Here is a 27,796-nt window from a genome sequence, read left to right on the forward strand (position 1 = left end):
TCTGCCGGTCTCCTACTCTTAATATCATTAGTGCCAAGAATATCATCCTTTGTGCCCTTAAATGATGATATCTGCCCTACAACGTTATCAACTTTTGCTCCTGGCAGACATATCCTGGTCCTGTTCCATCTATCCTTTTTGCCCAATATATATTCCCTGTCACCTGCTATAGCCGAGTGGTCATGAGGGGGGAGTGCAGTAGCACACACTCTTTGAGTAGACTGGGATTCAAGCCTCTGACTGCTAAATACGGTTGATCTGCCAACCCGCATTGGACCAGCGTGCCAGATTATGATCCATTTCCCTGAGCATGAATTGTTGAGGAAGCTTCCATCTGCAGTTGGTTGATAATGGCTGCAGTTTACTTTTTTTTTTTTATTTCGCGTTTCCCTGACAATAGAGTCACCTACAACAACCAGGTCCTTTGGGACCAGTGCATTCTGGCTTGGGGGTTGCCGCTGTGTTGTGTGATTTTCAAGTGCGAGCTCTGGCATTGATGTGGGCAGCTGAGAGCTTGATGGGCTCCTCAATTTAAATCCTCAAAGGATTTAAATTGAGGAGCCTCTGTCCTTCAAGCTCTCATATAAGCCCATAACAATGCCGATTTGGCACCTGATTTCCTCGCACTCCTTACATTGCGCGCACACACACACACACAAAGACATTCCCTTTGGCAATATCATGTCCTGTTTCTGATTGCTCCACAAACATCAAACGAGCATGCATTTCAATAGACTGTGATTCAAAGGACAACCCCCCCCCCCCCTCAGTTCCCCGCTGAGCCAAAGCATTTCCACTAGTTTGAGCCTTTTGTTTTGCTGCTCTGGTCTGAGTCATGATTTCTATTCAAGTTCAATAAAATTACAATATAAAATATAATCCTAAAACCTATATCCCAATGCAGATATAACACTATATATGTGTATTTCGGCATCGAATATTATCTCCAAGTTACGTTATATGATTTTCTTAATCCCTGTCAACTTATATGTATTAATTAATGATGTTACGTTTGTAATAACTAGGTCACTATATTTATTTAGTTAAAAAAATACAATTCAATTGACAGTGAAATTTACAAGATTAATAAATTTTACTGATTAATTGATACTACTATACTCACCATCTAGTTTTCCGTTAAATCTTACGCTAGCACATATTGCATCGTATAACAATAGCGGAGAGTTACAAACGGTGGACACAAGGTATTATTTACTTTCCAAATTGCGCTATCTAAATTCAAAATAAACCACGGAGCTTGACTAGCTCTATAAGCTGCTTATAGAAAATAATTTAATCTAACAATTAAGTCAATAAAGCGCCTAAGTATAATTAAAACGTTTTGTTCGCGGGAGCTGCAAAACCTGTCCACACGTGGATTTGTATGTTATTACTTAGTATCGGTAAAGACCCTTACTGATACTAAGAATAACCTACAAAATCTCTATCTAAATTCAATTTAAACTAAAGTATTTTTACTAGGAATATAAAGCAACTCTAAAAAATAAATTAATATGCCAATTTAAGTCAATAAAAAAGCAAAAACTTCCTATTTGCTGGAACTGTAAAAACTTCGCTTATATTTGACATTAAATATTTAAAACAGTAAAAATGATAAGCAATTAATAACAAAGATTACGGCATGCACAAGTTGCAACATGACAAGTTAGATACAGAGTAATTAGTTTCTGAAAATTTGTTTTTTATGTGATTGAATATTTCATGGAAGGGGAAACACATTTCGCCATAATAACATGAAATCAGAATTCCAGCTATCCGTGCTATAGCAAATGCAAGAAGATCAAGTTTACTACCCACTTATAATTGATTACACTAATAGAAAAACCCAGTAAACCAAAAACTGCAAATTGTTTTTATTGTTTTATGGAATGGCCTCCAGTAATGTGTTTTAGAAAAATATCACGAAGGAGATAACAACTAGTGAGTCAACAGCAGGGATTCAGAAAAAGGAATATAAATGTCGAAAATTATATCTAACATAATAGCAGAGTTTTCCCAGCACAAAAACTCAAAAATACCATGTGATGTGAGATTTCCAGCAATTCTCAAACCATGTAAGAGCAAAACCTTGTTGTAGAAGTACTGTGTTCTGCGAGGATTGTCACAGTTTATCAATCGTGTTAGATCGAAACCATGTTGTAGAAGTATCATATTATATAAGGGGGTTGCCTGTACTGCAGTTCCCATTCTTCATTGAATACTCTCTTTTCTTCCTTTAATGCTCTTTTCTTATTGCTTGACATAATCGGGTAACCAGGAAAAATTAAAAATGAAATACACAGATTGATTGAAGATTCAGTTTTAAAGGAAACAAGCACTAGAAAGCGATGGCACTGGGGAGAATGATCGGAATGTCATCTGATACTGACAGTAGTCAGCAAGATGAGTCATCACTAATAAGAAAGGTAACATTGCCAAATGAAGTTGTTTCAAGTGGAAGTGATGCCATATTATCTATATGGGAAACAGTAATATTCTGTAAAGATTAGTGAATTAGAATAAATGCTCTATTTTGTATTTACTTTAATATATAATTCATTATTATTTTCCTTAACTAGAAAAGGCATGCATACATTTTATTAAACTTGTACATTTTCTTTAATATGTTACAGTTCTTTTTTAAGAAGCTCTCAGGCCTATGATGCGAATCACTGGGTGGTTGCCAGTTTGCCAGTTACTGTGTTGCCACTGACAGGCCTCTCGGTACCTACACAGCTATCGATATAAATAATTTTAACATTTCACTTTGTTTTGTCCTCTATTGATCTATCCAATATTTTTATGCCTTTTATGTTTCTTTTGCTAATGTATGGTGTAAAAGTACAATAATTTATATAAGGAGGATAATGATATATAAAATTTACCTTAAAAATATTTTGAATTTGGTGTTCTGTCATGAAATAAAAGGCGGATTTTGTATTTGAAAGACAAAAGGCCGCAATTGGTACACTGAAAGGCCATAAGTTCCCCCCCCCCATGCAATATTCACCCAAAAACATCCAGAGCACATATGGTGTATACCCACGTATACCCTCCACTACAGCCCTGGTATACAATTACCTATTTTATTTTTCTTTTGCTAAGGAAATCATCATCATAAATACAGCTGCACCATCAATCCAGTCGTGCCGAATGGTTCTCCGCTTCATTATGCTCAAGAGCTGCATGCCTTAATAGATTAATTTCCTTAAAGGTGGAGAGGTTGGTAAGGGCCAATCAAATGTCACCTTGGTCACCAGACCTTACACCTGTGAACTATTTCTTTTGAGGAGTCATTAATGACAAGGTATGCAGAACCTTGTGCCATTGACAATCTGAAACGATTCATCACCAACATCTTAAAAGAACTGCATGCAAACAATGACTGTGCCAAAGTGTGTTACAGTGTGGTGGACAGACTCCAGGACTGTGTGAACAATGAGAATGAAGATTTTGAGCACCTAAAGAATTAACATTTCTCTGTTTTTTTGTTACACTTAACACATAAGTGCATGTATACCAATGCTATAAGTATAGTAAATAAATTTGATCAATTTGAAGTGTTGGTCAAGACATCAGATTTATTGGATGATTGTTTTCTGCAGCAACATGTTCGAGAGGCAACCAGAGAGAGTAATACTCTTGATCTGGTTATCAGCAGTGATCATTCATGTATTAAGAATTTGCAGATAAAGGAACCACTAGGTGGCAGTGATCACAGGGTACTAATGTGGGATTTACTTAAAGATTTAATTACCATCAGGGATAAAGGAAAGGGTTTTTGCTTCCGTAAAGGTGAGTACACAGACAGTTTTTAAATTCTGTACAGTGCGATCAACTGACGTTACCAACAGTAAATTCTAAGTGGGAAGCATTCAAAGAATTAATCATGGATGCTACTACAAGTTTCATACCTATTAAGAAATATTGTTCAAGGTTTAGGCCTAAATGGTTATCAAATGAACTAATGAGACTCGTAACAAAGAAGAAAAATGCAGGGGATGCATATAAATTATCAAGCGACTCAGAAGCCTTTGGCAGATATAAGCTAGTCTGTAATCAGGTCACAAAGGAGGTTAGGCAGGCGAAGGTAGATTATGAGAAATCTTTGGCAAAGGATGCTAAGAAAAACAGCAAGGATTTCTTTACTTATATAAACTCTAAAAGGATGGGGATGAATCTGATTGGTCCACTTGACATCGATGGTTCGACTGTTGATGAGTCTGCTCAGATAGCAAATAAACTGAATGAGGAATTATTAAGGTTTGAAAATGGCTGAAGGTTATCAAATTGTAGCAGGGTACTTTATGATTTTGTAATAACTGAGAGCAAAGTGGAGGAGAAATTGTTAAAGTTAAACATAAGAAAAGCACCTGGGGTGGATGGGATCTATCCAGTTATATTAAAGGAGGCGGCAAAGCAACTAAGTAAACCCTTAGCCATAATTATGAGAGCCTCCTTGGACTCAGGGGAGGTTCCCACGGACTGGAGATGTGCAAATGTATCCCCATTTCACAAAGGGGGATCAAAGGGTGACACGAGTAATTACAGACCAATTAGTTTAACTTCTGTTCTGGGTAAAATGATGGAGTCACTGGTTAAAGATGCATTGCAGGTTTATCTAGACAAGACTGCAGCAATAATTCAGACACAGCATGGGTTTGTTAAGGGAAAGTCTTGTCTGACAAATTTGATAAGATATTATGATGTGGTTACAAAGGAACTGGATGCAAAAAATAATTTTGATATCATATATTTGGATTTCAGGAAAGCTTTTGACACTGTTGCGCATGGAAGACTATTGTACAAATTGGAGCAGAATGGTATTAAGGTTAAGTTGCTACAATGGATAAAAGGATGGTTAAGTGGGAGAAGACAGAGGGTGGTACGAGAAATTACGAGAAATCTTTGGCAAGGGATGCAAAGAAAAACAGCAAAGAGTTCTTTACTTATGTAAACTGTAGAAGGAAGGGGATGAATCAGATTGGTCCACTTGATATCAATGGTCCTGTTGATGATCCTGCTCAGGTGGCTAACAAACTGAATGAATATTTTGCATCGACATTCACACGTGAGGAGTTATTCAGCGAGGGGAATGCCAGAGGTGTATTCAACTCTGGCAGTAAGCTAGAGAATCTTGTAATAACTGAGAGTGAAATGGAGGAGAAATTGTTGAAGATAAATACAAGAAAGGCACCTGGGGTGGATGGGATCTATCCAGTTATATTAAAGGAGGCAGCAAAGGAAGTAAGAAAACCCTTAGCCATAATTATGAGAGCTTCCTTGGACACCGGGGAAGTACCCATGGACTGGAGATGTGCAAATGTGACCCCAATCCACAAAGGAAGATCAAAGATGCATTGCAGGATTATCTAGACAAGACTGCAGCAATAATTCAGACACAGCATGGGTTTGTTAAGGGAAAGTCTTGTTTGACAAATTTGATAGGATATTATGATGTGGTTACAAAGGAACTGGATGCAAAAAATAATTTTGATATCATATATTTGGATTTCAGGAAAGCTTTTGACACTGTTGCGCATGGAAGACTATTGTACAAATTGGAGCAGAATGGTATTAAGGTTAAGTTGCTACAATGGATAAAAGGATGGTTAAGTGGGAGAAGACAGAGGGTGGTAATCAATAGGTGCTGCTCTTCTTGGACTAATGTTATTAGTGGAGTCCCACAGGGTTCGGTGTTGGGTCCACTGTTGTTTTGTATATTTCTCAGCGATATTGATGAAGGTATATCAGGCTTAGTGTTGAAGTTTGCAGATGATACAAAGGTTGGCAGGGTTGTTAATGACAGCAATGGCAGTGTGTACTGCAACAGGATCTAGATAATTTGGGCAGATGGGCTAAGAAGTGGCAACTGAAATTTAACCTTGACAAATGCAAAGTACTGCATATGGGTAGAAGTAACCCGAGACAAAAGTACCAACTGTGTGGTACTACACTTAAGGTGGTAGAAAATGAAAAAGACCTGGGAGTAATTGTGCAGTCAGATATGAAGTTTTCTGAGCAATGCAGACAGGCTGCCAGGGCAGGTCATGGGGTTTTATTAATGAAATATAAGAATTTTGCTAGCAGGGAAAAGGAGGTGATTGTCCCTCTTATAAGGCGATGGTCATGCCAGGTCTGGAGGCCTCATTTTAGGATGGATGTCGATTTGCTTGAGCGTGTACAGAGAAGGGCAAGAAGATTTGTGAGGGTAATGAAGGGATCCTCTTACCAAGAGAGGCTTAAGTTCTGCAAATTGCAGCGGCTGGAGACTAGGCACCTGCGTGGTGATCTGATTGAGGTGTATAAGGCCTTGAATGGGTTGAGCACGCTGAATTCTGATGGGATTCTTCCACTTGTTCAGATTACGAACCTAAGGGGGCATAAATTCAAATTAACTTCCTTAGAACAAACTTCCATCTGTCGTTGTGGAAGTTGATAGGTTGAATAAATTTAAGGGGGAACTGGACAGGCATTTGGAGGGAATGATGTGATTTTTTTTTTTTCTTTTTCTTCTTGGCTGATGCTGCATAAGCTCATACACTTGCTTTCTTGCATCACATGCCACTACTACTACTTAACAACTATATAGAGAAAAATAAATCAGTGACTATGTACTTACTTTTGCTCCATCCTGTATATACCCTATTATGCCTGCAGTATCTGGACACCCTCGAGAGTTGGAAAAAACAATATGTACTTTCACATGTCAGGAATTATTATAAAAACATCTGTGTTTGTGCTAGAAGTAAGCAGGTCAACAAAGTATGGATCAAGTCATTGAGCCTAAAAACTTAAAATGGAAAATCATCATAGGATGTCATACTAGCATTCACTCTGGTTATACCATTGCATCCTCTATGGTAGAATAGTGGTTTTGCTGATTGTCACTTATATGGAGAGGTCTGGATTCAAGCATCAAGTCCTAATCTCTGAGATTAGGGTTGTAGTTAGAATAAGTTTTTTTCTGCGAGCTGTTCCAAGATTTTCAGCCTGCCTATCATGTAGATTGGCCGTGAACACTCATAGTTGTACTGACTTAACACACATGACACAATATGGTCTGAGTCGCTGATGTATTTAAACTTAAGAACGTTTAGTACAACACTAGCTGTTGAACCCAAATTGCAACTCTGTATATTAGTCTTGCAAGCTATGGTTCTTCAGCCTTAGATCCTTTTGACTCAATGTTTTCTAGCAGAATCCCCCCCCCTCCACAAAATAAAATTTTATTATTTTATTTTTAATTTAATCCTTCTTCCTTAATTGCACTAATTTTTTGGAACGAGACTATAAGTGCAAAGTTGTAGACTTTTTTTTGAGCTCCTGCTAATTGATAAGTGTTTTGGAAATTTTTGCCTTATTCTTTATTAATTAATGTAATTGTGTTTTACAAATAGATTAAATAGGCTAAGTAGCATTTTTTAGCTTATTTTTAAAATTTAGCTAGTGATTTTTGTAAGTTATGACTCGCTACTTGTACCACTATTATATCAGTGTTTTGGTGCAAATATCGTAGTACATAAAAAGAAGTGCAGAAGAATAGTAGGGTTTTAATCATGATTAATCTTTTGAGGTTTGAAGGTTCTAATCACTTGTTGGGCATATACCTTTTTTATTTAACTAAGAATATAACTAATTTAACAGTGTGATCATTATGGTATAGCCTATACAGTAGACTCTTGATTTTCCTAGATAATTGAATTTTTTCTTAAAAATTCAATTATTTTTTAAAACTCTGTTAGCCAGACCATTGAACACGTCAATATTAGTGGTTACCCGATACAGTTTGCCAATAAGTAAAAGCAACTCAATGAATCTCGAGTTCTTACTCTCATTATTTTCATGGCTGTGTAAAGAAGATGATAAGGCATAACTCCATGCCGATGTGAATGACGAATTTACCTCGATGCCATCATAAACATTGTAACTTTTAAATTAACTGTAAACTCTAGATACTGACCAAGGTAAATGCTAGGAAAGGTCAATTCTTCAGCATGTTCATCAAAAAGTAAACTTTGTGGAACATTTCGTCCACCTGGAGCTTTTCGTAAATATTTGTAATCGCTCCACAAAAGGGTTTGTTGTTAAGCAACTAAACTTTATATATCAATAGGTATAGCTTCACTCATTTCATCATGTGTAGGTGCATCATTGTGTTCCATGTTTTTATTGAAGGATACTTTGCGAATCTCGATATCATACAGACAATACAAAGGAGTCATAAGTAGATACTTCAACCAAACCCTTACATCTCGTTTACGAACCAACCCCATTAAATAACTCGAGTTGTGTATTTTTTTTACATTTAATATGAATGTTAACGCAATAATCGTCATCTCCGAGGCAAATGATTTACCATTGAATTAACATATATGGGAACATTTATAATTTGGCCCAAAATTCTGTATTGGCTGAAACCATGTCTTAGTCTTCTCATTTGCATGAATAGTATATGAGGAGAAATGAGCTCTGTCACTAAATCCAATCAAGGCAGATGAGGAGGAATAGCGTTAGGTGAGTTGGGAAACTGCTAGCTTGTGGGGATTCACAGACTAATAGATTAACAGTAGTCACAGTCAGAGGTGAAAGTGATTCTTGCACTGCTTCTATTGAAATGAGCAGCCTGGAAACCAAGGTGCTGGGGATTTCAAAGAACTGCTGGGAGTCATCATGGAAAAATAAATAAATGGGCTGTGTTAGGGTAACTGAGAGTTAAAAAATAGGTGCATGTATACTTGCATGTACATGAATTTGAAGTGCTGTTCAAGACATCAAAGGCAAATATTGTTGGGATATCAGACGTGGTTACACACAGATATAAGAAATACAGAATTAGAATTTGCAGAATACAATGTGTACAAAAAGTATTGACAAGATAGAAAGGGAGGAAGGGTTATGCTGTTAGTTAAGAAACATAAAATCTAAGGAAGTGCATCCAGTTGACATAGATATAAGGAGTATAGAATTAGAATTTGCAGAATATAATGTGTACAAAAATATAGACAGGATAGAAAGGGAAGAGGGGGTTATGTTGTTAGTTAAGAAACACAACGTCTAACAAAGTGCATCCAGTTGACATGGGTGTTCAGTGCAATATTGAGTCAGTTTGGTGTGGCATAAGCACTGGGAAAACAAAATTGAGAGTAGGATTGTGTTATAGATGTAATGACTCTGATGAGTACAACAAACAATTGTACAGAGAAAGTGGGCCAGTAAATCAGATTGTCTGATAGTGGGGGATTTTAACTTCCTAGATATTGACTGGAATTTGTGGGTTGATCATTTGCACACTAGCAAGACTTTTGTAGATTTATTGGATAATTGTTTTCTACTATGGCATGTTTGAGAGGCAAGAAGAGGGAGTAATAATCCTGATGTGATTATCAGCTGTGATAATTCATTCATTAAGAATCTACAGATAAAGGAATCACTAGGTGGCAGTGGTTAGAGTGTACTGATGTGGGATTTACTCAAAGATGTAACTACCATCATGGGTAAAGAGAAGAGTTTTTGCTTTCATAAAGGTGACTACAGTGGTCTCAGACAGATTTTAAATTCTATACAGTGGTACCAACTGATGATGCTACCAACAGCAAATTCTAAATGGAAGATTAGCTTTTCTTACAAACTAACAAATACCGTTCAAGGTTTAGGTCTAAATGGATGTCGGGCTAGCCGGGTGGGTAAAGTGCTTGCCTGGCAACCCAAAGGTTGCGGGTTCGATTCCCGCTTCGGGCTTAGATCAAAGTACTGCAAAAACCTTGGGAGGTGCATTATGGCCACAGAAGCCTATGCGCCAACAACTACCAAAAAAAAAAAAAAAAAAAAAAAATGGATGTCAGATGAACTAATGAGACTTGTACCAGAGCATAAAAATGCATGGGATGCATATAAATTGTCAGGCAACACAGAAGCCTATTGTAGATATAAGCTAGTCTGTAATCAAGTCACAATGGAGGTCAGGCAAGTGAAGGTAGATTATGAGAAATCTTTGCCAAAGGATGCAAAGTGGAACAGCAAAAAATTCTTTACTTACATAAACTCTAGAAGGAAGGGAATGAATCAGTTTGGTCCAGTTGATACTGATGGTTCGATTGGATGATCCTGCTCAGGTAGCTGACAAACTGAATGATTATTTTACATCTACATTCTCACATGAGGAATTCTGCAGGCAAGTGGAGGGCAGAAGCTTTTAAACTTTTACAGGGAGCTAAAGGATTTTGAAAAAACAGAGTAAAATGGAGGAGAAATTGTTGAAGATAAAAATAAGAAAGACACCTGGAATCTATCTAGTTATATTAAAGGAGGCAGCAAAGGAAGCAAGGAAACTCTTAGCCATGATTATGAGAGCATCCTTGTACTTAGGGGAGGTTCCCATGTACTGGAGATGTGCTAATATATCCCTAATTCACAAAGGGGGATTGAAGAATGACATAGGTAATTACAGACCTGTTAGTTTAACTCCTGTTGATGAGGAAATACTGGAGTCACTGGTTAAAGAAGCACTGCAGGATCATCTAGACAAGACTGCATTTATATTTCAGAGACAGCATCGGTTTGTTAAGGGGAAGTTTTGTCGGACCAATTTGATTGGATACTATGATGTGGTCACAGGGGAACTGGATGTAAAAAATAATTTTGATATCATCTACTTGGATATTAGAAAAGCTTTTGATACTGTTACACATGGAAGACTACTTTACAAATTGGAGCAGTATGGCATTAAGGGAAAGTTGCTGCTATGGATTTAGGAATGGTTGAGTGGGAGAAGACAGAGAGTGGTAATCAATGGACACTGCACTTTGTGGATTAATATTATTATTTAAGTCCCTCAAGGCTCCTGTTGGGTCCATTGTTGTTTTCTATATTTATCAGTGATATTGATGAAGGTATATCAGTCCTATTGTCCATGTTTGCTGATGATACAAAGGTTGGTAGTGTTAATGATAGTAAAGATAGTATGGTATTGCAACAGGAACGAGTAAAGTTGAGCAGATGGGCTAAAGGTGATAACTGAAGTTTAGCATTGATAAATACAGAGTACTGCATATGGGTAGTGGGAATCCCAGAGTAAAGTATCGACTGCGATAGTACACTCAGGCTAGTGGAGAATGAAAAGGTCCTTGGGGTAATTGTGCAGTTAGATATGAAAATTTCTAAGTAGTATAGACAGGCTGTAACAGTAGCTCATGGGGTCTTGTCAATGATATTCAGGAATTTTGCTAGCATTAATAAAGAGGTGATTATCCCCTTGTACATGTTCAGTACTGCATACAGCTCTGGAGGCCTCATTTTAGAATGGATCTCTAGCTGTTTGAATGAGTACAGAACAGGGCAACGAGATTGGTGAGTGAAAGAAAAGGGTTTCTCCTTCCAAGGAAGGAGAATTAAGGAAAGGCAGTTATAGAATAGATGTTCAGAAATTTGCCTTTAGCCAGTGGGTGGTTGATTGTTGGAACAAGCTTTCATCTGTTTCTGTGGAAGTTGACAGCTGAAATGAATTCAAGGCAGAACTAGACAAACTTTTGGAGTGAATTGGTGGTTGAAATGGGAAGGTGTTTTTTTTTTTTTTTTTTCTTTTCTGGCTGATGCTGTATGTCCTTACTTTCTTGCAGCTTATACCTCTACTAATGCTAATCCTGAATTTGCAAATGCATTTCATTTCAGAGAAGTTGAAGAAAGTTTTTTCATAGGTATACTTGATTCTTAGAATTAGATCCTATTATATATGTATCATTACATTTATTTTTGCACTTAGGTGAGGATGCACAGTGCAAAATGAAAGCCAAAATTCAAAAGAAGCACACATTACTCAAAACAGTTTATCCTTTGGTTTATCCCATTTTTATTTGCAGTGAAAGTTTTTTTTCATAAATAAAATGATAAAATTATAAATACATAAATTATAATTTATTTTATTTGTAAATTACAATAAATGTATAAATTATAAATGGAAATTATCTTATATTAAAAACAGTGAGAGCTTTTTTAAGTAACTTTCCTTATTATACTCTTATTAATTATAGTTCAATTGCTGTTGGTTACTATGTGTTACTAATTTAATATTAAAAATTGCAAGAGTTTCTCGTTGAAGTGATACATAGTGAATTACTTAAAAAGAAGCTTTTTTTTTTTATTCTGAAATATTAGCTTAGCATGACAGTAACTTGCATTCATTGGGCTATAATTAATATCAATTAGAAATTATAAAATGGTATTAGCTGATTTTTATAAGTTATAATTTCTTATGTAAAAAAAAACTACAGGTTTCATTTAGGTAATTCATTTTAATTAAAATTTTAAAATACTTTGTTTTTGTTGTTATCTATATTGTTAACTCCTGTAAACAAATATTCCATAATTTATTGATATTTGTTTCACTAATAACACATTTATTAAGTGTTAAAGAATTCTACCACTGTGTTGATGTATAGATTTTGATTTCATCATATCAGTATTCAACCTCAAGTTATAAATCTTGTAGTATTTTTTAAATTATTATTTAAATACCAAATTTTAAAACTTTTTGAGGTTATTGCAGCTCTTGCACACTTCTCTGAAGCTATCCTGGAATACTTAGCAAATATTGAGAAAGCTCCTGATCCTTCAGTTAAAAAAGGTTTCTTTACAAGTGAGATAAGCAGTGCCTATGATATTCTCTTTAACACTTGGCTTCAGTCTAGAGAGCCAAAGGTAGTTTTATTTCTTTTTTTTAAATAAAAATTATTGCATTGTACAACTATTTTGTCTACTCATTAATAAATTAACTTATCAGATTTCATTGTCATTAATTGAGCAATGTGTATTTGTGTGTACATGGGCATGTGTGCATTAGAAAAAAAAAATATTTTTCTTTAGCAATGTTTGTTGTTTAGATGTGCTTTAGTGCATTGGTTGCACTGGTCTTAGTGTACAGAATTTGAATATGGTATATGTGAATTTTATCATGTGTATTATATGTACAAATATGTGATTATGGATGATTTGCATGGTATGCTGCCTGGATACCTGGAATAACTTTTGGAGGGGGGGAAACTGTATTCCCTCTACTTGAGGTCAGCTAATTGGAGTCTACATTGAGAGGCATTTAAGAATTTCTCTATTTTCAGATGGGATGTGAACCCAGACCTCTTTAAATGAGTAGCAAGTCCACTATATTGTCTTTGAGGATTAACAAGGACACTTAATTTACTTATTATTATTGAAATATAGTACAGTCAGTCCTCGTATAACACGTGTTTGCACTACATGAATTTGATCATACACGATTTATAAATAGGGGAACGATATCTTATATAACACGAACCGAATTCGCTTATGCACGATTCGCCTTTGTGTTCACAAGAAATGGCAGTCAAATGCAGAATCACCCCAACCAAACGCAACACGATAGGAATGAAGAGAAGATTCTGAAAATGTATTTATGTTTTTTATATCAGTGAAGGGGAAACACATTTCACCATAATAACGTAAAAACCAACACAATTCCAGCAATCGGTATAATCGCAAATGCAATTAGATCGAGTTTACTACCAGTTTATAACAGATTCCACTAGCAGGAACGCAACTGGAAATTGTTTTTATTGTTTTATGGTAGTGAACTCCAGAAATGTGCTTTAATAAAATGTGAGGTGTTAATAGTGAATCTCTGCCTTTACGGTGTTGTTTATTCAGTTGCTACACGTGCGCGGCTTTGTTTATGTGTATCAAGCGTGCCTCCTCGTTTTGTAATTGTGCTTTATTCCCTAAAAATGAGTAAAATACTTAAAAGGTGTGAAAAGGAAGCGTCCTGGTGAAGACACTGCAGATTCAGAGAGAAAAAGAAAAGCAATATCGATAAACAGGCGGACTGGATCAAAAATTCCTACCCAGGAAAATTTATAGTGGCCTCGTACTATTTATGGCCAAAATCACACTGGCCTCCGGCCCACCGGGATTTCCCTGGTAAGGCTTATGGCCAGTCCGCTTCTGTCGATAGAGAAAAAATATGAAATTGTGAAATGCTTTGAGTGAAATGAAAGACCATGTGATATTGCACATGCTACAGTCCTAAATGAGACAATGCCGAGAATTACAAAGAATGCAGAGAAAATAAAAACAACTTTCATAGCAGGAACAACTCAAAGTGTAATTAGAATCCATTAGATTAAGACACAAAGAATTGGAAGAGATGGAACGGCTGTCATCTGTTTGGATAGAAAATGGAACAAAAAACAAGTTTTCTTACGATAGAAGCAAAAGCATTAGCAATATTTTATTACGTAATAGTCGTAATAAAATACGTAAGTATTTTATTACGATTATTTATTGTGTTTGGTAATGTTTTGGTTACAAATGTGTGTTCAGTCTTGGGTAGTCGGCACCTAACCCTATTTTTCCCATAGGGCCTGTTGTTTATATTGCACGAGGGTTTCTAGGAACACAACTATCATGCTATATGAGGACTGACTGTAATACTATTCACCACAGACTTTTTTTTTCTGCACTGTTAAAAAAAAAAAAAAAAAAACCGTAAGTACATAAAGAATTTACAAATTATATTCGTCCCTCCTTACACGTGTAACTAGCCAGTTTGACCTTCAAATCTGTTCAAACTGTCAGCCTCAACTACCTGCGAGAAAAACTTGTTCCAGCAATGAATGACTTGCTGGCTAAAAGAAAACTTCCTGCAATCTAATCTAAACTTCAAGCCCTGAAATTTGAATTTATGATTCCTAGTTCTGGAATTCTTTATAAATGAGAATTCCATCTTCATTCATTTTACTAATCTCTCTCTTTCAGAGCCTTATAAACCTCAATCAGTTCACTTCTGAGGTGCCTGGTTGCCAAGCTCTGTAGCCCACATAATTGGAGTCTTTCCTCATACGGTCATCCTTTTGCTGATCTCGCCATTCGAGTTTCCCATCTTTGGGCTCTTTCACGAAGCTTAGTGTCTTTTTTTTTTTTCAGATTAGGTTTTCATACTTGAACATAGTAGACCAAATATGGTCTTACAATTGCCTTATACAGTGTGATTATGACTTCCTTATCCCTACAGGATAACGTTCAATAACTCATTGATAGGACACCATTGGCTTTCCTGGATGCTTGTTTACACTGTTTGGAAATCTTCATATCTGTCCGTATTATAACTCCCAGATCCCTTTCCTTATCCACTGTTTTTAATTGAACTACATCAAGTGTATAATTTATTTGTGGGTTGCTATTCTGCAAGTGTTTTTACCTTGCATTTAGCATCATTAAAATATAGCTGCCACTTCTCTGACCATCTTTGAAGTCTGTTCAAGTCATCCTGAAGGAGCATTGCTTGGTACTGATCATTAATGCTCTGCCAGTCTTTGTCATCTGCAAAGTTTGACATTGTGCCTTCTATCCCTTCATCTATGTCATTTACGAAAATGAAAAACGAGTGGTCCAAGAATCAGTCCGTGGGGGAGGGACCCCAATCTTTAAACCATCTGAACAATATCCATTAATCACAATCCTCTTCTTTCTGCCCTGCATCCACCCAGCAGTCCATCTTAGAATCTTATCAGTAATCCCAACATGTTCCAGCTTATACAGTAACCTATCATGAGAGAATCAGTGCTAAAATACAAAAAAAATTATCTCGAAATTTCCCTACATCCAGCTCATGAGTAACTGTGTAAAAATAGCCTACTAAGTTAAACATGATTTAACAAAACCATGTTATGTGTCCTTCAGAATGTCATATCAGTCTACATGCAACTGCCTCGAAGATTTTTCCTACCATTGAAGTCAGACCAACCAGTCCGTTGTTGTTTTTTGTTTTTAGGAGCATTAGCAACTAAGGGCATATTGCTCCAGGGATATGTGGTGGTCATTCCCTGACCTTTCCACATCCTCCATATTTGGTGGCTCACGGGCTCGAACCCCGGTCTAATCAAGAAGCGTGTGCTATGCACTGCTGCTCCTGCCCACCTGGCTATGGAGGTGCAAACCAGTCCGTAGTTATCAACTTCATTCTTAGAACCACTTTTATGTATAGGCGATACAGTTTCTTACCTTGACCAAGTGTAGATTTTCCTTCTTTTTTTTTTTTTCCTTGATGCAGATGCCAGTTCACCATTTGTATATTTTTATAATGCTGATCACTTGTGTATAATCATGTGCATACAGTTATGCATAAGACCATGAGTTTAAATCTTGTGCTATGATGTTGCTTTTTCTACTACACATGGAATGGCATGTTTTCACCAAGATGGCTAACTACTGTGTGTAAGCAATAATGCTTATTTTATTTCAGATTCAGTTTTACTTTATGTAATTCTTCATAGAGTTCAGCTCATTGTGGATCCGTCTGATAGAGATGCCAATGTTTGCTGTTAATAATGACCTTGCACAACTTGTTCCTCTATCTGTTTCAACATGAGATGATATAAAGACATGTAATATTCCTAATCTTTTTCTTCCAAGTACACAGCAATGCATAATTTGAAGAAAGTCTAGATCAGTCTTTTCTAACTTTTTTCAGATCTGTACTACTATTACATTTGCAGTAGAAGCCATGGACCACAAAATGATTAAACTGTAAATGCAAAAATATCAATAACTATTTTTTAAGTACATTGATATGCAGTTCCACTTAATATAGTATACATTAGTTTGTTATAGGCATACCTCTACTTTCCATTAATATTAATTAGATTGTTTCCAACCAAAAAAAAAAAAAAGAAGCTGAACCACTTTCACAAGTTAAACAAACCACAGGTTAGGAAATGTTGCTTTAGATCACAACATTGTGGTGATCGTTTCTCCAATAGAGACGCCATCTCATAACCATAACAGTGTCATTTGGAATTGCAATGGTGCTAAATGGGATGATAATTTATATTTTTATTAATATTTTTCTTGATTCTTGTTTTAAAGCTTGTGATCCTATTACTTATCCAGTTCCTTTGACCTTTTAAATCATGGGTTTTCAAAAAAATATGTATAAATAAATAAAATAAAATAACATTTTGCAATTGCCATATTATGAACACATTTTATGGATTAATTTTGTTCTGCTTACATCAAAACACTCACAAAGCAGTTATAAACAAGTTATTAACAAATCCAAACTCAGTTTTTAACAGTTTGAAATGTTAAACAGCAAGAAAATTGTTCCGTTTGATGTTTGATCTCTTGCTGAAACTTGACAGTAGCATCTATCTACCCATATTTTTTAGTAAGCATATTTTTAGAATGCTGATCCTAGGCACACTTTTCTAAAACTTCAAGGTTAACTTCTGTCTTGTGTCACCATTTTGTGCTTTCTTATTCCACTGTTCCCTCCCTCCTTCCCCGACATGGAAGGAATTTTGCTTAATATATTCAGCTAATTCTTAAAAAAAGGGGGTGAAAAATCTCTTCCAGTTATTGTCCTATTGTGCTTTATCTCAGCCTTTTCCAAAATAATACAGAACTGTCAGTGGCCAACTCTTATGCCATCTCAAATCTTCCATGTGATGAACATTTAACAGTGATACTACTGAATCCAGCAATGACTGGATTCGGTCATTGTTGCTCTTCTAGTGATACCTTATATTGTGTAGTCATCTGCAGACAAATTCCATGAAAACATTTAGAGAAACCAAAAACAGTTGATCTTTACATTTCTAAGGTTTTTAATTTTGGTTTAGCATAAAGTACTTCTAAGAAGGCTTAGAAGTGTGCTTTTTGTGTCTTATGTGCTTTGTTTTGATTTTTACAACGCAATAACTGTCTCACCCCCATGATTTCTCACTGCCATAATGGTAGCTGACGCTCTGTTATTTAATTTTCAACTAAAACTGTAGTTGCTAAAGGTTCTGTTCTTTGATCTGCCCTTTTCCTTTGTGTTTTTTAATGACCTTCCATTAACTGAAAATTCTCTCCAGTTAATAGGAGGTTTTACTGGTAAGTACACTATATTCTTATTGAGTCAAAAACTTCACTTTCATTCTAAAATACAATTGTGTATTATTTCTCAATGCAAAGTTTTAGAGATCTTCAAGTACCATGTTAATAGACTAGTAAAGGATAGCAAATGCTTAGAAAGCGGTACTCACCTTGAATTAATCTGCGATGGCTTACTTAGGCAGTGTGGTTAATATGTAGGTTGAATTGTTAAATTGAATAAAATTAAAATTTTAATTCCTCCCCTTTTAATTTTATTCAATTTAACAATTAATTCAACCTAAATATTAACCACGCTGGCTAAGTAAGCCATCACAGATTAATTCAAGGTAAGTACCGCTTTCTAAGCATTTGCTATTCTTTACTAGTATTATTTCTCATAAACTGTTATGCTGTTCTCATGCTCATCATCAGGAACAACATATTTTACATATTATATTTATTATGCCTCCAATGAAATGAGGCCATATGCACTTCAGCAACAACAGTCAAATTTATAGACAAGAACACATACTTCTGTCATGGATAATCCACACGGCTAACATTTCCTGGGTAATTATAACATAAATGATGCTTTCTTTGCATCAGAAATACTAGGCTTTCTTTTTTTTTTATTCTAGGCATTAATTTTCTTTTAAACATTTGTCATTATGATCCCTCTGTTATTCACTTCATTCTACTCACCATTACATATGTTAAGTCTCTACCGTATATGTTTTCTATTCACATCACCTTCTTCTAGATTAACATTATTTATTCCTTATATGCTTCATGAAGTCATTACATGAAAATTAATAAACAAATTTCAAAAGATAAAAAACAAAACCCTACATATTTGAAATTAATAAAATTTTAACTAATGACATGTTACTGTTACCTATGGTATAGGCAAGTTAATGAGGAATTTTATGTTAAAGTTTACTTACTTGCTTATACTGTAAACTCTTTTGACAGTTTTAAACTGAGGCATTGAAGTTTAACCTATTGTAATATTTATATATATATATGAGATTTTATATATATATATATATATATATATATATATATATATATATATAATGTTGACAAAAGTTAAATTGCCATACTACTGGTTTATGTTTTATTTTATTTAATTTAATTTAACATATTGGATATATATATGTGTGTGTGTGTGTGTGTGTGTGTGTGTGTGTGTGTGTGTGTGTGTGTGTGTGTGTGCAAGGTGGAATTAATAGGTCTGTTAAAAAATGTGAAGATGGAAGCGTAAATTACACAAAATGCCATAACTAAGAGAAGGATAGCAGAAAAAGGAAGTATTGTAAGCATGAAAAAGAGAAAGAATGTGTAAATCATATTTGTTAGAATGAATTAAACAAATTATAGGCCAAATTGAAAAGCTGATTAGAGAGAAGGTAACTGTACAGCAAAAAATATTAAGTAAAAATGATTAAATTAAAATAAAGAGTGATAGCCAGCATTGGATATGGGTGAGTAATTTTGGTTATAGGTCCAAAAAAAGAGCAAATATAAAATTCAAATCTGATGTTAGCTAAAAGTAAAAATTGATACATGATCAGGTACTTCATCAGGGGACTACACCTGATCATGCATCAAGGACTGTGTTTCTATACTTGTCCATACCTGTGGAGGATAGCCAATTTAAGAATAAAACTGAGTGAGATCAAAAGAGGGGTAAAGTACTATAACTCTCACAAAATATGGACAAGTTAGTCCCAACGCAGTGTATGCCTTATAGCAAATTAAATTAAGAAGTATAGTGGTAATAAAATTAAAATAGAAAAAATAAGTGTTTATAGTGCAAACTAGATTCAAAAATGAGTGGTTATAAGCAAATGACATAATTTAGAATAAATTCAGTGAGAATATGTATATATAATTTAACGAGAATATGTATATAAGATTTATGATTTAAAATTTAGTGCAAGCAAATGGTATAAGGCACGGGAATGATTTGAGGATAGGGAAGGAATAAAAGTGTAAATAAAAATAAAAATTAGACAAAGATAGCTAGAGATTCAGGAGAGCTGGAATGGAATGTTCTTATCACCCTTGTATTGCACTAATAGTTTTAAGAATGGGAAAAAGTAGAAGTAGAAAATATAAAGATAAAAAGTTAAGGAAAAGAAATTAAAATTACTGAGCTAGCTGAAATCGTAAAGACCATCCTTTTAGTAAGGGCCCCTGACTGTGTAAGAGTGAATAGGAAAAAAGAGACTAATACCAAATGCTTGTGTGGTAGGAAACCGAAAAATAAGTTCTGAAAAATGGATAGCTGAGAATAAAAACTTAGAAATAAAAAGAGCTGAAAAATGAAACTGACAGCATAAAGTAAGCATAATGAGAAAGTAGAAAGTTGCTTAAAAAAAAATTATAAAATTGATACCTGGAATTTTCAAGTAGTGCATAGCAAAAAGTTGAGGTGGGAAATAATAGTGAGACGATATCGAGTTGGATTAATAAAAGAAGCTAAGGCAGTAACACTCTAAATGAGCACTTGGAGCTCATAATAATTTATAGTGACAAAATGGACTTGAAAGAAAGCCGTAAAAAAAAAAAAAAAAAAAGGTGGAGTTAGTGACCTATATAGTTTTTTTTTATAAAATAAGTGCATAGAAATACATAAGTGAAATGTTGGCTAGGAGCAGAAATATATAGCAGAAATTATATAGTGCAAATAGATAGCTCGAGAATTTACTTATTCAAAAATATATTTCGAATGATTAAATTCTGTAGTAAGAAAGGTCGACGGTATTTGGAAAATAGAAAGAACAGTCTAAAAAAAAAAAATTAAAATACATATTTCATATAAGTGATTGAATACAGTAGTGTCAAGTCCAGCATTAGCATTAATAGAGGCATATGATGAAAGAAAGCAAAACCCCTTCCCATTTCACCCATCCATTTGCTTCAAATGTTTTTCTAGTTTTGCCTTGAATTTATTCAAGCTGTCAACTTCCACAACAAAAGATTGAAGCTTGTTCCAGTAATCAAGCACCTGCTGGCTAAAGGCAAATTTCCGCACCTCCATTCTACAACTGGCTTTCCTCAATTTGAATTTATGTCTCGTCAGGCGATTAATCTGGGCAAGAGGAAGAATCCCATCAGCATTGAGCATGCCCAAACCATTCAAGGCTTTATGTGCTTCAATCAGATCACCTTGCAGGTGCCTAGTCTCCAAACACTGTAATTTGCAAAACTTAAGCCTTTCTTCGTAGGATCAACCCTTTGTTCCGTTCACTAATCTTGTTTCCCTTCTCTGTACACATCCCAGAAGCTCTACATCCTTCTTAAAATGAGGCCTCCAGACTTGTTTACAGTACTCAAGGTATGGCCTGACCATTCCCTTATACAAGGGGATAATCACCTCCTTATCCTTACTAGAAAAATTCCTGTATATCACATATTCCTGTAATGAGCTACTCTTGCAGACCATCTGCACTGCTCAGAAAACTTCATATCTGCCTGCACAATTACACCCAGGTCTTTTTCGTTGTCTACACTGTCAGTGTAGTACCACAGATTTGATATGTTACTCTGAGGTTACTGCTTCCCATATGTAGTACTTTACATTTGTCAATGTTAAACTTCATTTGTCACCTCTCAGCCCCTCTGCTCAACTTTTCAAGATCCTCTTGCAGCAGTGCACTATCGTTAGTGTCATTAACAACCGTGCTGACCTTCGTATCATCTGCAAACTTGGACATTAAGCTTGATATACCATCATCATTATCATTATTAAATACAGAAAACAACAACGGACCCAACAGTGAATTCTGAGGTACTCCACTAATAACATTAATCCACGAAGAGCAGTTTCCATTGATTACCACTCTGTCTTCTCCCACTCATCCAACCCTATATCCATAGAAGCAATTTGCCTCCAGTGCCACACTGCTCCAATTGGTGCAGCAGTCTTCCATGTGCAACAGTATCAAAAGCCTTTCTAAGATCCAAATATATGATATCAAAATTATTCTTTGCATCCATTTCCTGTGACCATATTATAGTATCCGATGAAATTGATGAGACAAGACTTCCCCTTAACAAACCTATGCTGTGTCTGAACTATAACTAAAGTCTTGTACATATGATCCTGTAGCACTTCTTTAACCAGTGCCTCTATTAATTTCTCTGGAACAGAAGTTAAACTAACAGGTCTGTAATTACTTGTGTCACCCTTTGATCCACCATTAGGAATTGGGGTCACATTTGCACATCTCCAGTCCATGGGGACTTCCTCTGAGTCAAGGATACTCTCATGATTATGGCTAAGGGTTTGCTTATGTCCTTTGTTGCCTCCTTTAATATAATTGGATAGATCCCATCCACCCCACGTGCCCCTGTTATGTTTGTCTTCAACGATTTCCCCTCCACTTTGCTCTGAGTTATTACAAAATCATTAAGTAAAGAACTCTTTGCTGTTTTTCTTTGCGTCCTTTGCGACAGATTTTTCATAATCTTCTTTTACTTGCCTAACCTCCTTTGTGACTTGATTACACCAACTTATATCTACCATAGGCTTCTGTGTGACATGTTAATTTATATGTATAAGGCAATGGTCAGGCCGCACCTTGAGTACTGTATACAGGTCTGGAGGCCTCATTTCAAGAAGGATGTAGAGCTGCTGGAATGAGTACAGAGAAGTGCAACAAGGTTAGTGAAGGGAACGAAGGGTTGCTCTTACGAAGAAAGGCTTAAGTTTTGCGAATTACAGTGTCTGGAGATTAGGCACCGGCGAGGTGATCTGATAGAGGTGTACAAAGCCTTGAATGGTTTGAGCATGCTCAATGCTGATGGGATACTGCCTCTTGCTCAGAATAATCACCTGAGAGGGCATAAATTCAAATTGAGGAAAGACAGATGTAGGATAGATGTGCGGAAATTTGCCTTTAGCCAGTGGGTAGTTGGTTGGTTGAACAGACTTCCATCCCTTGTTGTGGAAGTTGATAGCCTAAATAAATTTAAGGCTCAGCTGGACAGGTATTTCGAACGAACAGAGAGGTGAAGTGGAAGGGTTTTTTATTTTTTTTTATTTTTTGGCTGATGCTGCATAAGCTTGCTTTCTTGCATCATATGCCTCTACTAATGCTAATGTGTCTCATGTTTTTCTTCTCTGCCACATGTCTTCTTAGTTCATCTGACATCCATTTAGGCCTAAACTGTGAACAATATTCTTAGTTGGTATGAAAAGCCTAGTAGCTTCCAAGATTAATTCTTTGAATACTTCCCATTTAGAATTTGCTGTTAGTAACATCATCTGTTGGTCCCACTGTATAGAATTTAAAAACTGTCTCAGACCGTCATAGTCACTGTTACGAAAGCAAAAACCCTTTCCTTTATCCCTGATAGTAGTTACCTCTTTGAGTAAATCCCACATCAGCATACTGTGATCACTGCCACTTAGTGGTTCCTTTATCTGCAGATTCGTAACGCATGAAGAATCACTACTGATAATCAGATCAAGAGTGTTATTCCCTCCAGTTGCCTCCCGAACATGCTGCTATAGAAAAGTAGATCAAGGGCATTCGAAGTACATTCAGAGTAGATCAAGAAGTAATAGAATGGTTGTCAAGGTTTGAGCTTTGAGAATAAGAGCATATAGAATGGATGTAGGTCAAAATAAATTGACAGAAACCAAATGGCAGGGTTATTATGCATCAAAAACTATGTAGATTGTATATGTAGGTTTTAAAATCCAAATTAGAAATGTTCACCTATATCAAAGTGAACTGTATGTATACCCAATGGTGATTGAGGAATATGACAGCAATTTTTTGTAGATTATAATTTTAGATTATAGTCCTTAGAGGGAAAGGAAATGAATGACCTAATGGATAAAGGTAGGTCAAGAATAAATGTTTGCAGTCTAAATGGTACGGTTATTATGCAACAAATGTTATGAAGACTGTATAAGGGAAGCCTTACTACAGTATACAGACTATATTGAAGATTCAAGATGGAACTATTCACCTAATTGGAGGTGAACAGGTATAGACGATAATTCCAGCAGTAATAAATAAATCCAATGGTGACAGAATGGATAAATCCATGGGTGGTCCAAAAGTAAAATCCAAAATAAATATTGGGTAATAACAAGTCACAAACAAGTAGCAATGAATAGATCCATTGGTGATAGAGTGGTGGAAATGATGAATAAATCCAAAGGTTGGTCCTAGAGTGAAATCCAGTATGAATATTGGGTAATAACAAGTCACAGACAGGTATGGAAAAAAAAAAAAAAAATCCAAAGTTGACAGAGAGGTGGCAGTGGTGAATAAAACCAAAGGTGGTCCAAAAGTGAAATTAAGTATAAATATTGGGTAATAACCAGTTATAGACATCATGAAATTCTAAGGAAAAAATGCTAGCAAGAGTAGTGAATTTTAATTTGCTCTATTTTTTTGGACCTATAACTAGCTATCACTCCTTATTTTAATTTAATAATTTTTTTCTTTGCAGTTACCTTCTCTCTAATTGGCTTCTTAATTCGGTCTATAATTGGCTTAATTATTACAAATAAGGTTTTCACATTCTTCCTCTTTTTCATGCCTACAATACTTCCTTTTTCTGCTATTGTTCTCCTATATTTTTTCACAAACATATATTTGTGGAAAAATATATATGTAATAAATTGTAAATATATCGGTATTAATACATGTCTTTCTAACATTAAGTGCATGGCTCTAATTCAGACTTAGGATTTTATACCCACCATATAACTTTGTCTTAAAATTGTAGTTAATTTAATTAGGTTTGCTTCCGGTGACATGTGCATTTAAACAGTGCCCAAGTAATGTGTTTTGATGCATCAAATGGAAGCAATGTAACAGTAGCACTTTGTTCCTATGTGCTGCCAGTAACCAAGATAAAATTTGCCACCCTAAATGTTGAATGCTAATTTGCGTTAACCAATTAGAAAACAATATCAAAAAAAAATTTGGTGCCCTCATGAACTGCCGCCTGTAAGCAACACTTACCTTGCCTACCAACTTGTGGTGGCTCTGCAAAGTAATATTCTGTGACACATACATTGATGAGCCAAAACATTATGACTAGTGAGTTGTTATGCAAATCAGAGGAACTGCAGGTGAACTATGGTGCGTGCGCAGGTTGGAACACGGTATTAAAAAACACCTGCTACTGAGCTCCGTTAATCAGTGTTACTCTTGTCTTCAGATGGGAAGGGCAGCGGATTTAAGTGAGCTTAACGAAGGCCAAATTGTAATGGCCAGAAGAGTGGGTCAGAGCATATTGAAATGGCACAGCCGGTGGGATGCTCACGTCCTACCGGCTGTGTAGGTACTAACCACGGTCAGCCGTGGTTAGTACCTACCGAAAGTGGTCCGAGGAGGGGTAACTCACGAACCGCCGGTGAGGTGTTGGACGACCACAGCTCATCAATGCTTGAGGTGAGCGAAGGCTGTCCTGGATGGTACGTGGCAACAGAAGGGCGACTGTGGCGCAACTCACTGGTAATTGGGGTCTGGTGATGAGAGTAATGTGTCACAACACCCAGTGCATTGAACCCAGCTGAAAATGAGGCTTCGTAGCCACAGGCTGCTCTGAGTGCCCATGCTAACCACAGTTCACCAGTGACAGCACCTACAATGGGCACGTGAACATCAAAACTGAACCTTGAGTGATTGGAAGAAGGTTGTCTGGTCCGAGGAATCATGTTTCCTCTTGCACCATGTGGACGGCTGGGTACATGTGCATTGTTTACCTGGGGAAGTGATGGCACCTGGATGCACCATGGGACAAAAACAAGCTGGTGGCAGCGGTGTCATGCTTTGGGCTATGTTCTGCCGGGATATCCTGGGCCCAGTCATCCATGTGCCAGGCATTAGCATTAGCATTAGTAGAGGCATTTGATGCAAGAAAGCAAGCTTATGCAGCATCAGCCAAAAAAAAAAAAAAAAAAAACCCCACTTCACCCCTCTGTTCGTTCAAAATACCTGTCCAGCTGAGCCTTAAACTTATTTAGGCTATCAACCTCCACCACAAGGGATGGAAGTCTGTTCCACCAACCAACCACCCGCTGGCTAAAGGCAAATTTCCGCACGTCTATCCTACATCTGTCTTTCCTCAATTTGAATTTATGCCCTCTCAGGTGATTTTTCTGACCTAGAGGAAGAATCCCATCAGCATTGAGCATGCTTAAACCATTCAAGGCTTTATACACCTCTATCAGATCACCTCGCTGGTGCCTAGTCTCCAGACACTGTAATTTGCAAAACTTAAGCCTTTCTTCGTAAGAGCACCCCTTTGTTCCATTCACTAATCTTGTTGCCCTTCTCTGTACTCGTTCCATCAGCTCTACATCCTTCTTGAAATGAGGCCTCCAGACCTGTATACAGTACTCTAGGTGTGGCCTGACCATCGCCTTATACAATGGAATAATCACCTCCTTATCCCTGCTGGAAAAATTCCTGTATATCATTGACAATACTCCATGAGCTACTCTTGCAGCCCGTCTGCACTGCTCAGAGAACTTCATATCTGCCTGCACAACCACCCCCAAGTCCCTTTCATTCTCTACCACTGTCAGTGTAGTACCACAGAGTTGATACGTTGCTCTGGGGTTGCTGTTTCCCATGTGTAGTACTTTACATTTGTCAATGTTAAACTTCATTTGCCACCTCTCAGCCCATCTGCTCAACCTTTCCAGATCCTGTTGCAGCAGCATAGTGTCAGTAGTGTCCTTGACAACCATGCCAACCTTTGTATCATCTGCAAACTTGGACATTAAGCCCGATATACCATCATCAATATCATTTATAAATACAGAAAACAATAATGGACCCAACACTGAGCCCTGAGGGACTCCACTAATAACATCAGTCCACGATGAGCAGTGTCCATTGATTACCACTCTCTGTCTTCTCCCCCTCAACCACCCCTTTATCCATAGCAGCAATTTGCCTCCAATGTCACACTGCTCCAATTTGTGTAGCAGTCTTCCATGTGCAACAGTATCAAAAGCCTTTCTAAGATCCAAGTATATAATATCAAAGTTATTCCCTGCATCCAGTTCTTTTGTGACTGCATCATAGTATCCAATCAGGTTGGTCAGGCAAGACTTCCCCTTAACAAAACCATGCTGTGTCTGAGCTATAACTGAAGTCTTGTCTAAATGATCCTGCAGTGCTTCTTTAACCAGTGCCTCCATTAATTTTCCTGGAACAGAAGTTAAGCTCACAGGTCTATAATTACTTGTGTCAGCCTTTGATCCTCCTTTGTGAATTGGGGTCACATTTGCACATTTCCAGTCTATGGGTACCTCCCCTGAGTCCAAGGAAGCTCTCATAATTATGGCTAAGGGTTTGCTTACTTCCTTTGCTGCCTCCTTTAATATAACTGGATAGATCCCATCCACCCCGGGTGCCTTTCTTGTGTTTATCTTCAACAGTTTCTCCTCCACTTTACTCCCAGTTATTTCAAGATTCTGTAGCTTACTGCTAGAGTTGAATACACCTCTGGCATTCCCCTCGCTGAATAACTCCTCATGTGTGAATGTCGATGCAAAATATTCATTTAGTTTGTTAGCTACCTGAGCAGGATCATCAACACTTGACCCATCAATATCAAGTGGACCAATCTGATTCATCCCCTTCCTTCTAGAGTTTACATAAGTAAAGAACTCTTTGCTGTTTTTCTTTGCATCCCTTGCCAAAGATTTCTCGTAATCTGCCTTTGCCTGCCTAACCTCCTTTGTAACTTGGTTACAGATCAACTTGTATCTATCATAGGCTTCTGTGTCACGTGTTAATTTGTATGTAACCCATGCATTTTTCTTCTCTGCCATATGCCTCATTAGTTCATCTGACATCCATTTAGGCCTAAACCATGAACAATATTTCTTAGTTGGTATGTAAAGCCTAGTAGGTCCCAA

At 36.5% G+C, this 27,796-nt stretch overlaps 1 protein-coding gene across 4 annotated transcripts in view; it reads left to right on the top strand.

Moving 5' to 3' along the window:
- c11.1 (maestro heat like repeat family protein c11.1) overlaps window positions 1-27,796 on the top strand; it is a 1,259,325-nt gene that overhangs the window by 169,996 nt on the left and 1,061,533 nt on the right. For all 4 annotated transcript variants that reach the window (XM_090383553.1, XM_090383554.1, XM_090383556.1 and 1 more), the window contains exon 7: window positions 12,545-12,696. In XM_090383553.1, coding sequence (XP_090239679.1) covers window positions 12,545-12,696 — 152 coding nt within the window. The remainder of the gene's footprint in view (window positions 1-12,544; window positions 12,697-27,796) is intronic.

Source organism: Mastigoproctus giganteus, chromosome 10 (genome assembly GCF_048544385.1).
Source record: "Mastigoproctus giganteus isolate SK-2022 chromosome 10, ASM4854438v1, whole genome shotgun sequence".
Taxonomy (NCBI): Eukaryota; Metazoa; Arthropoda; class Arachnida; order Uropygi; family Thelyphonidae; genus Mastigoproctus; species Mastigoproctus giganteus.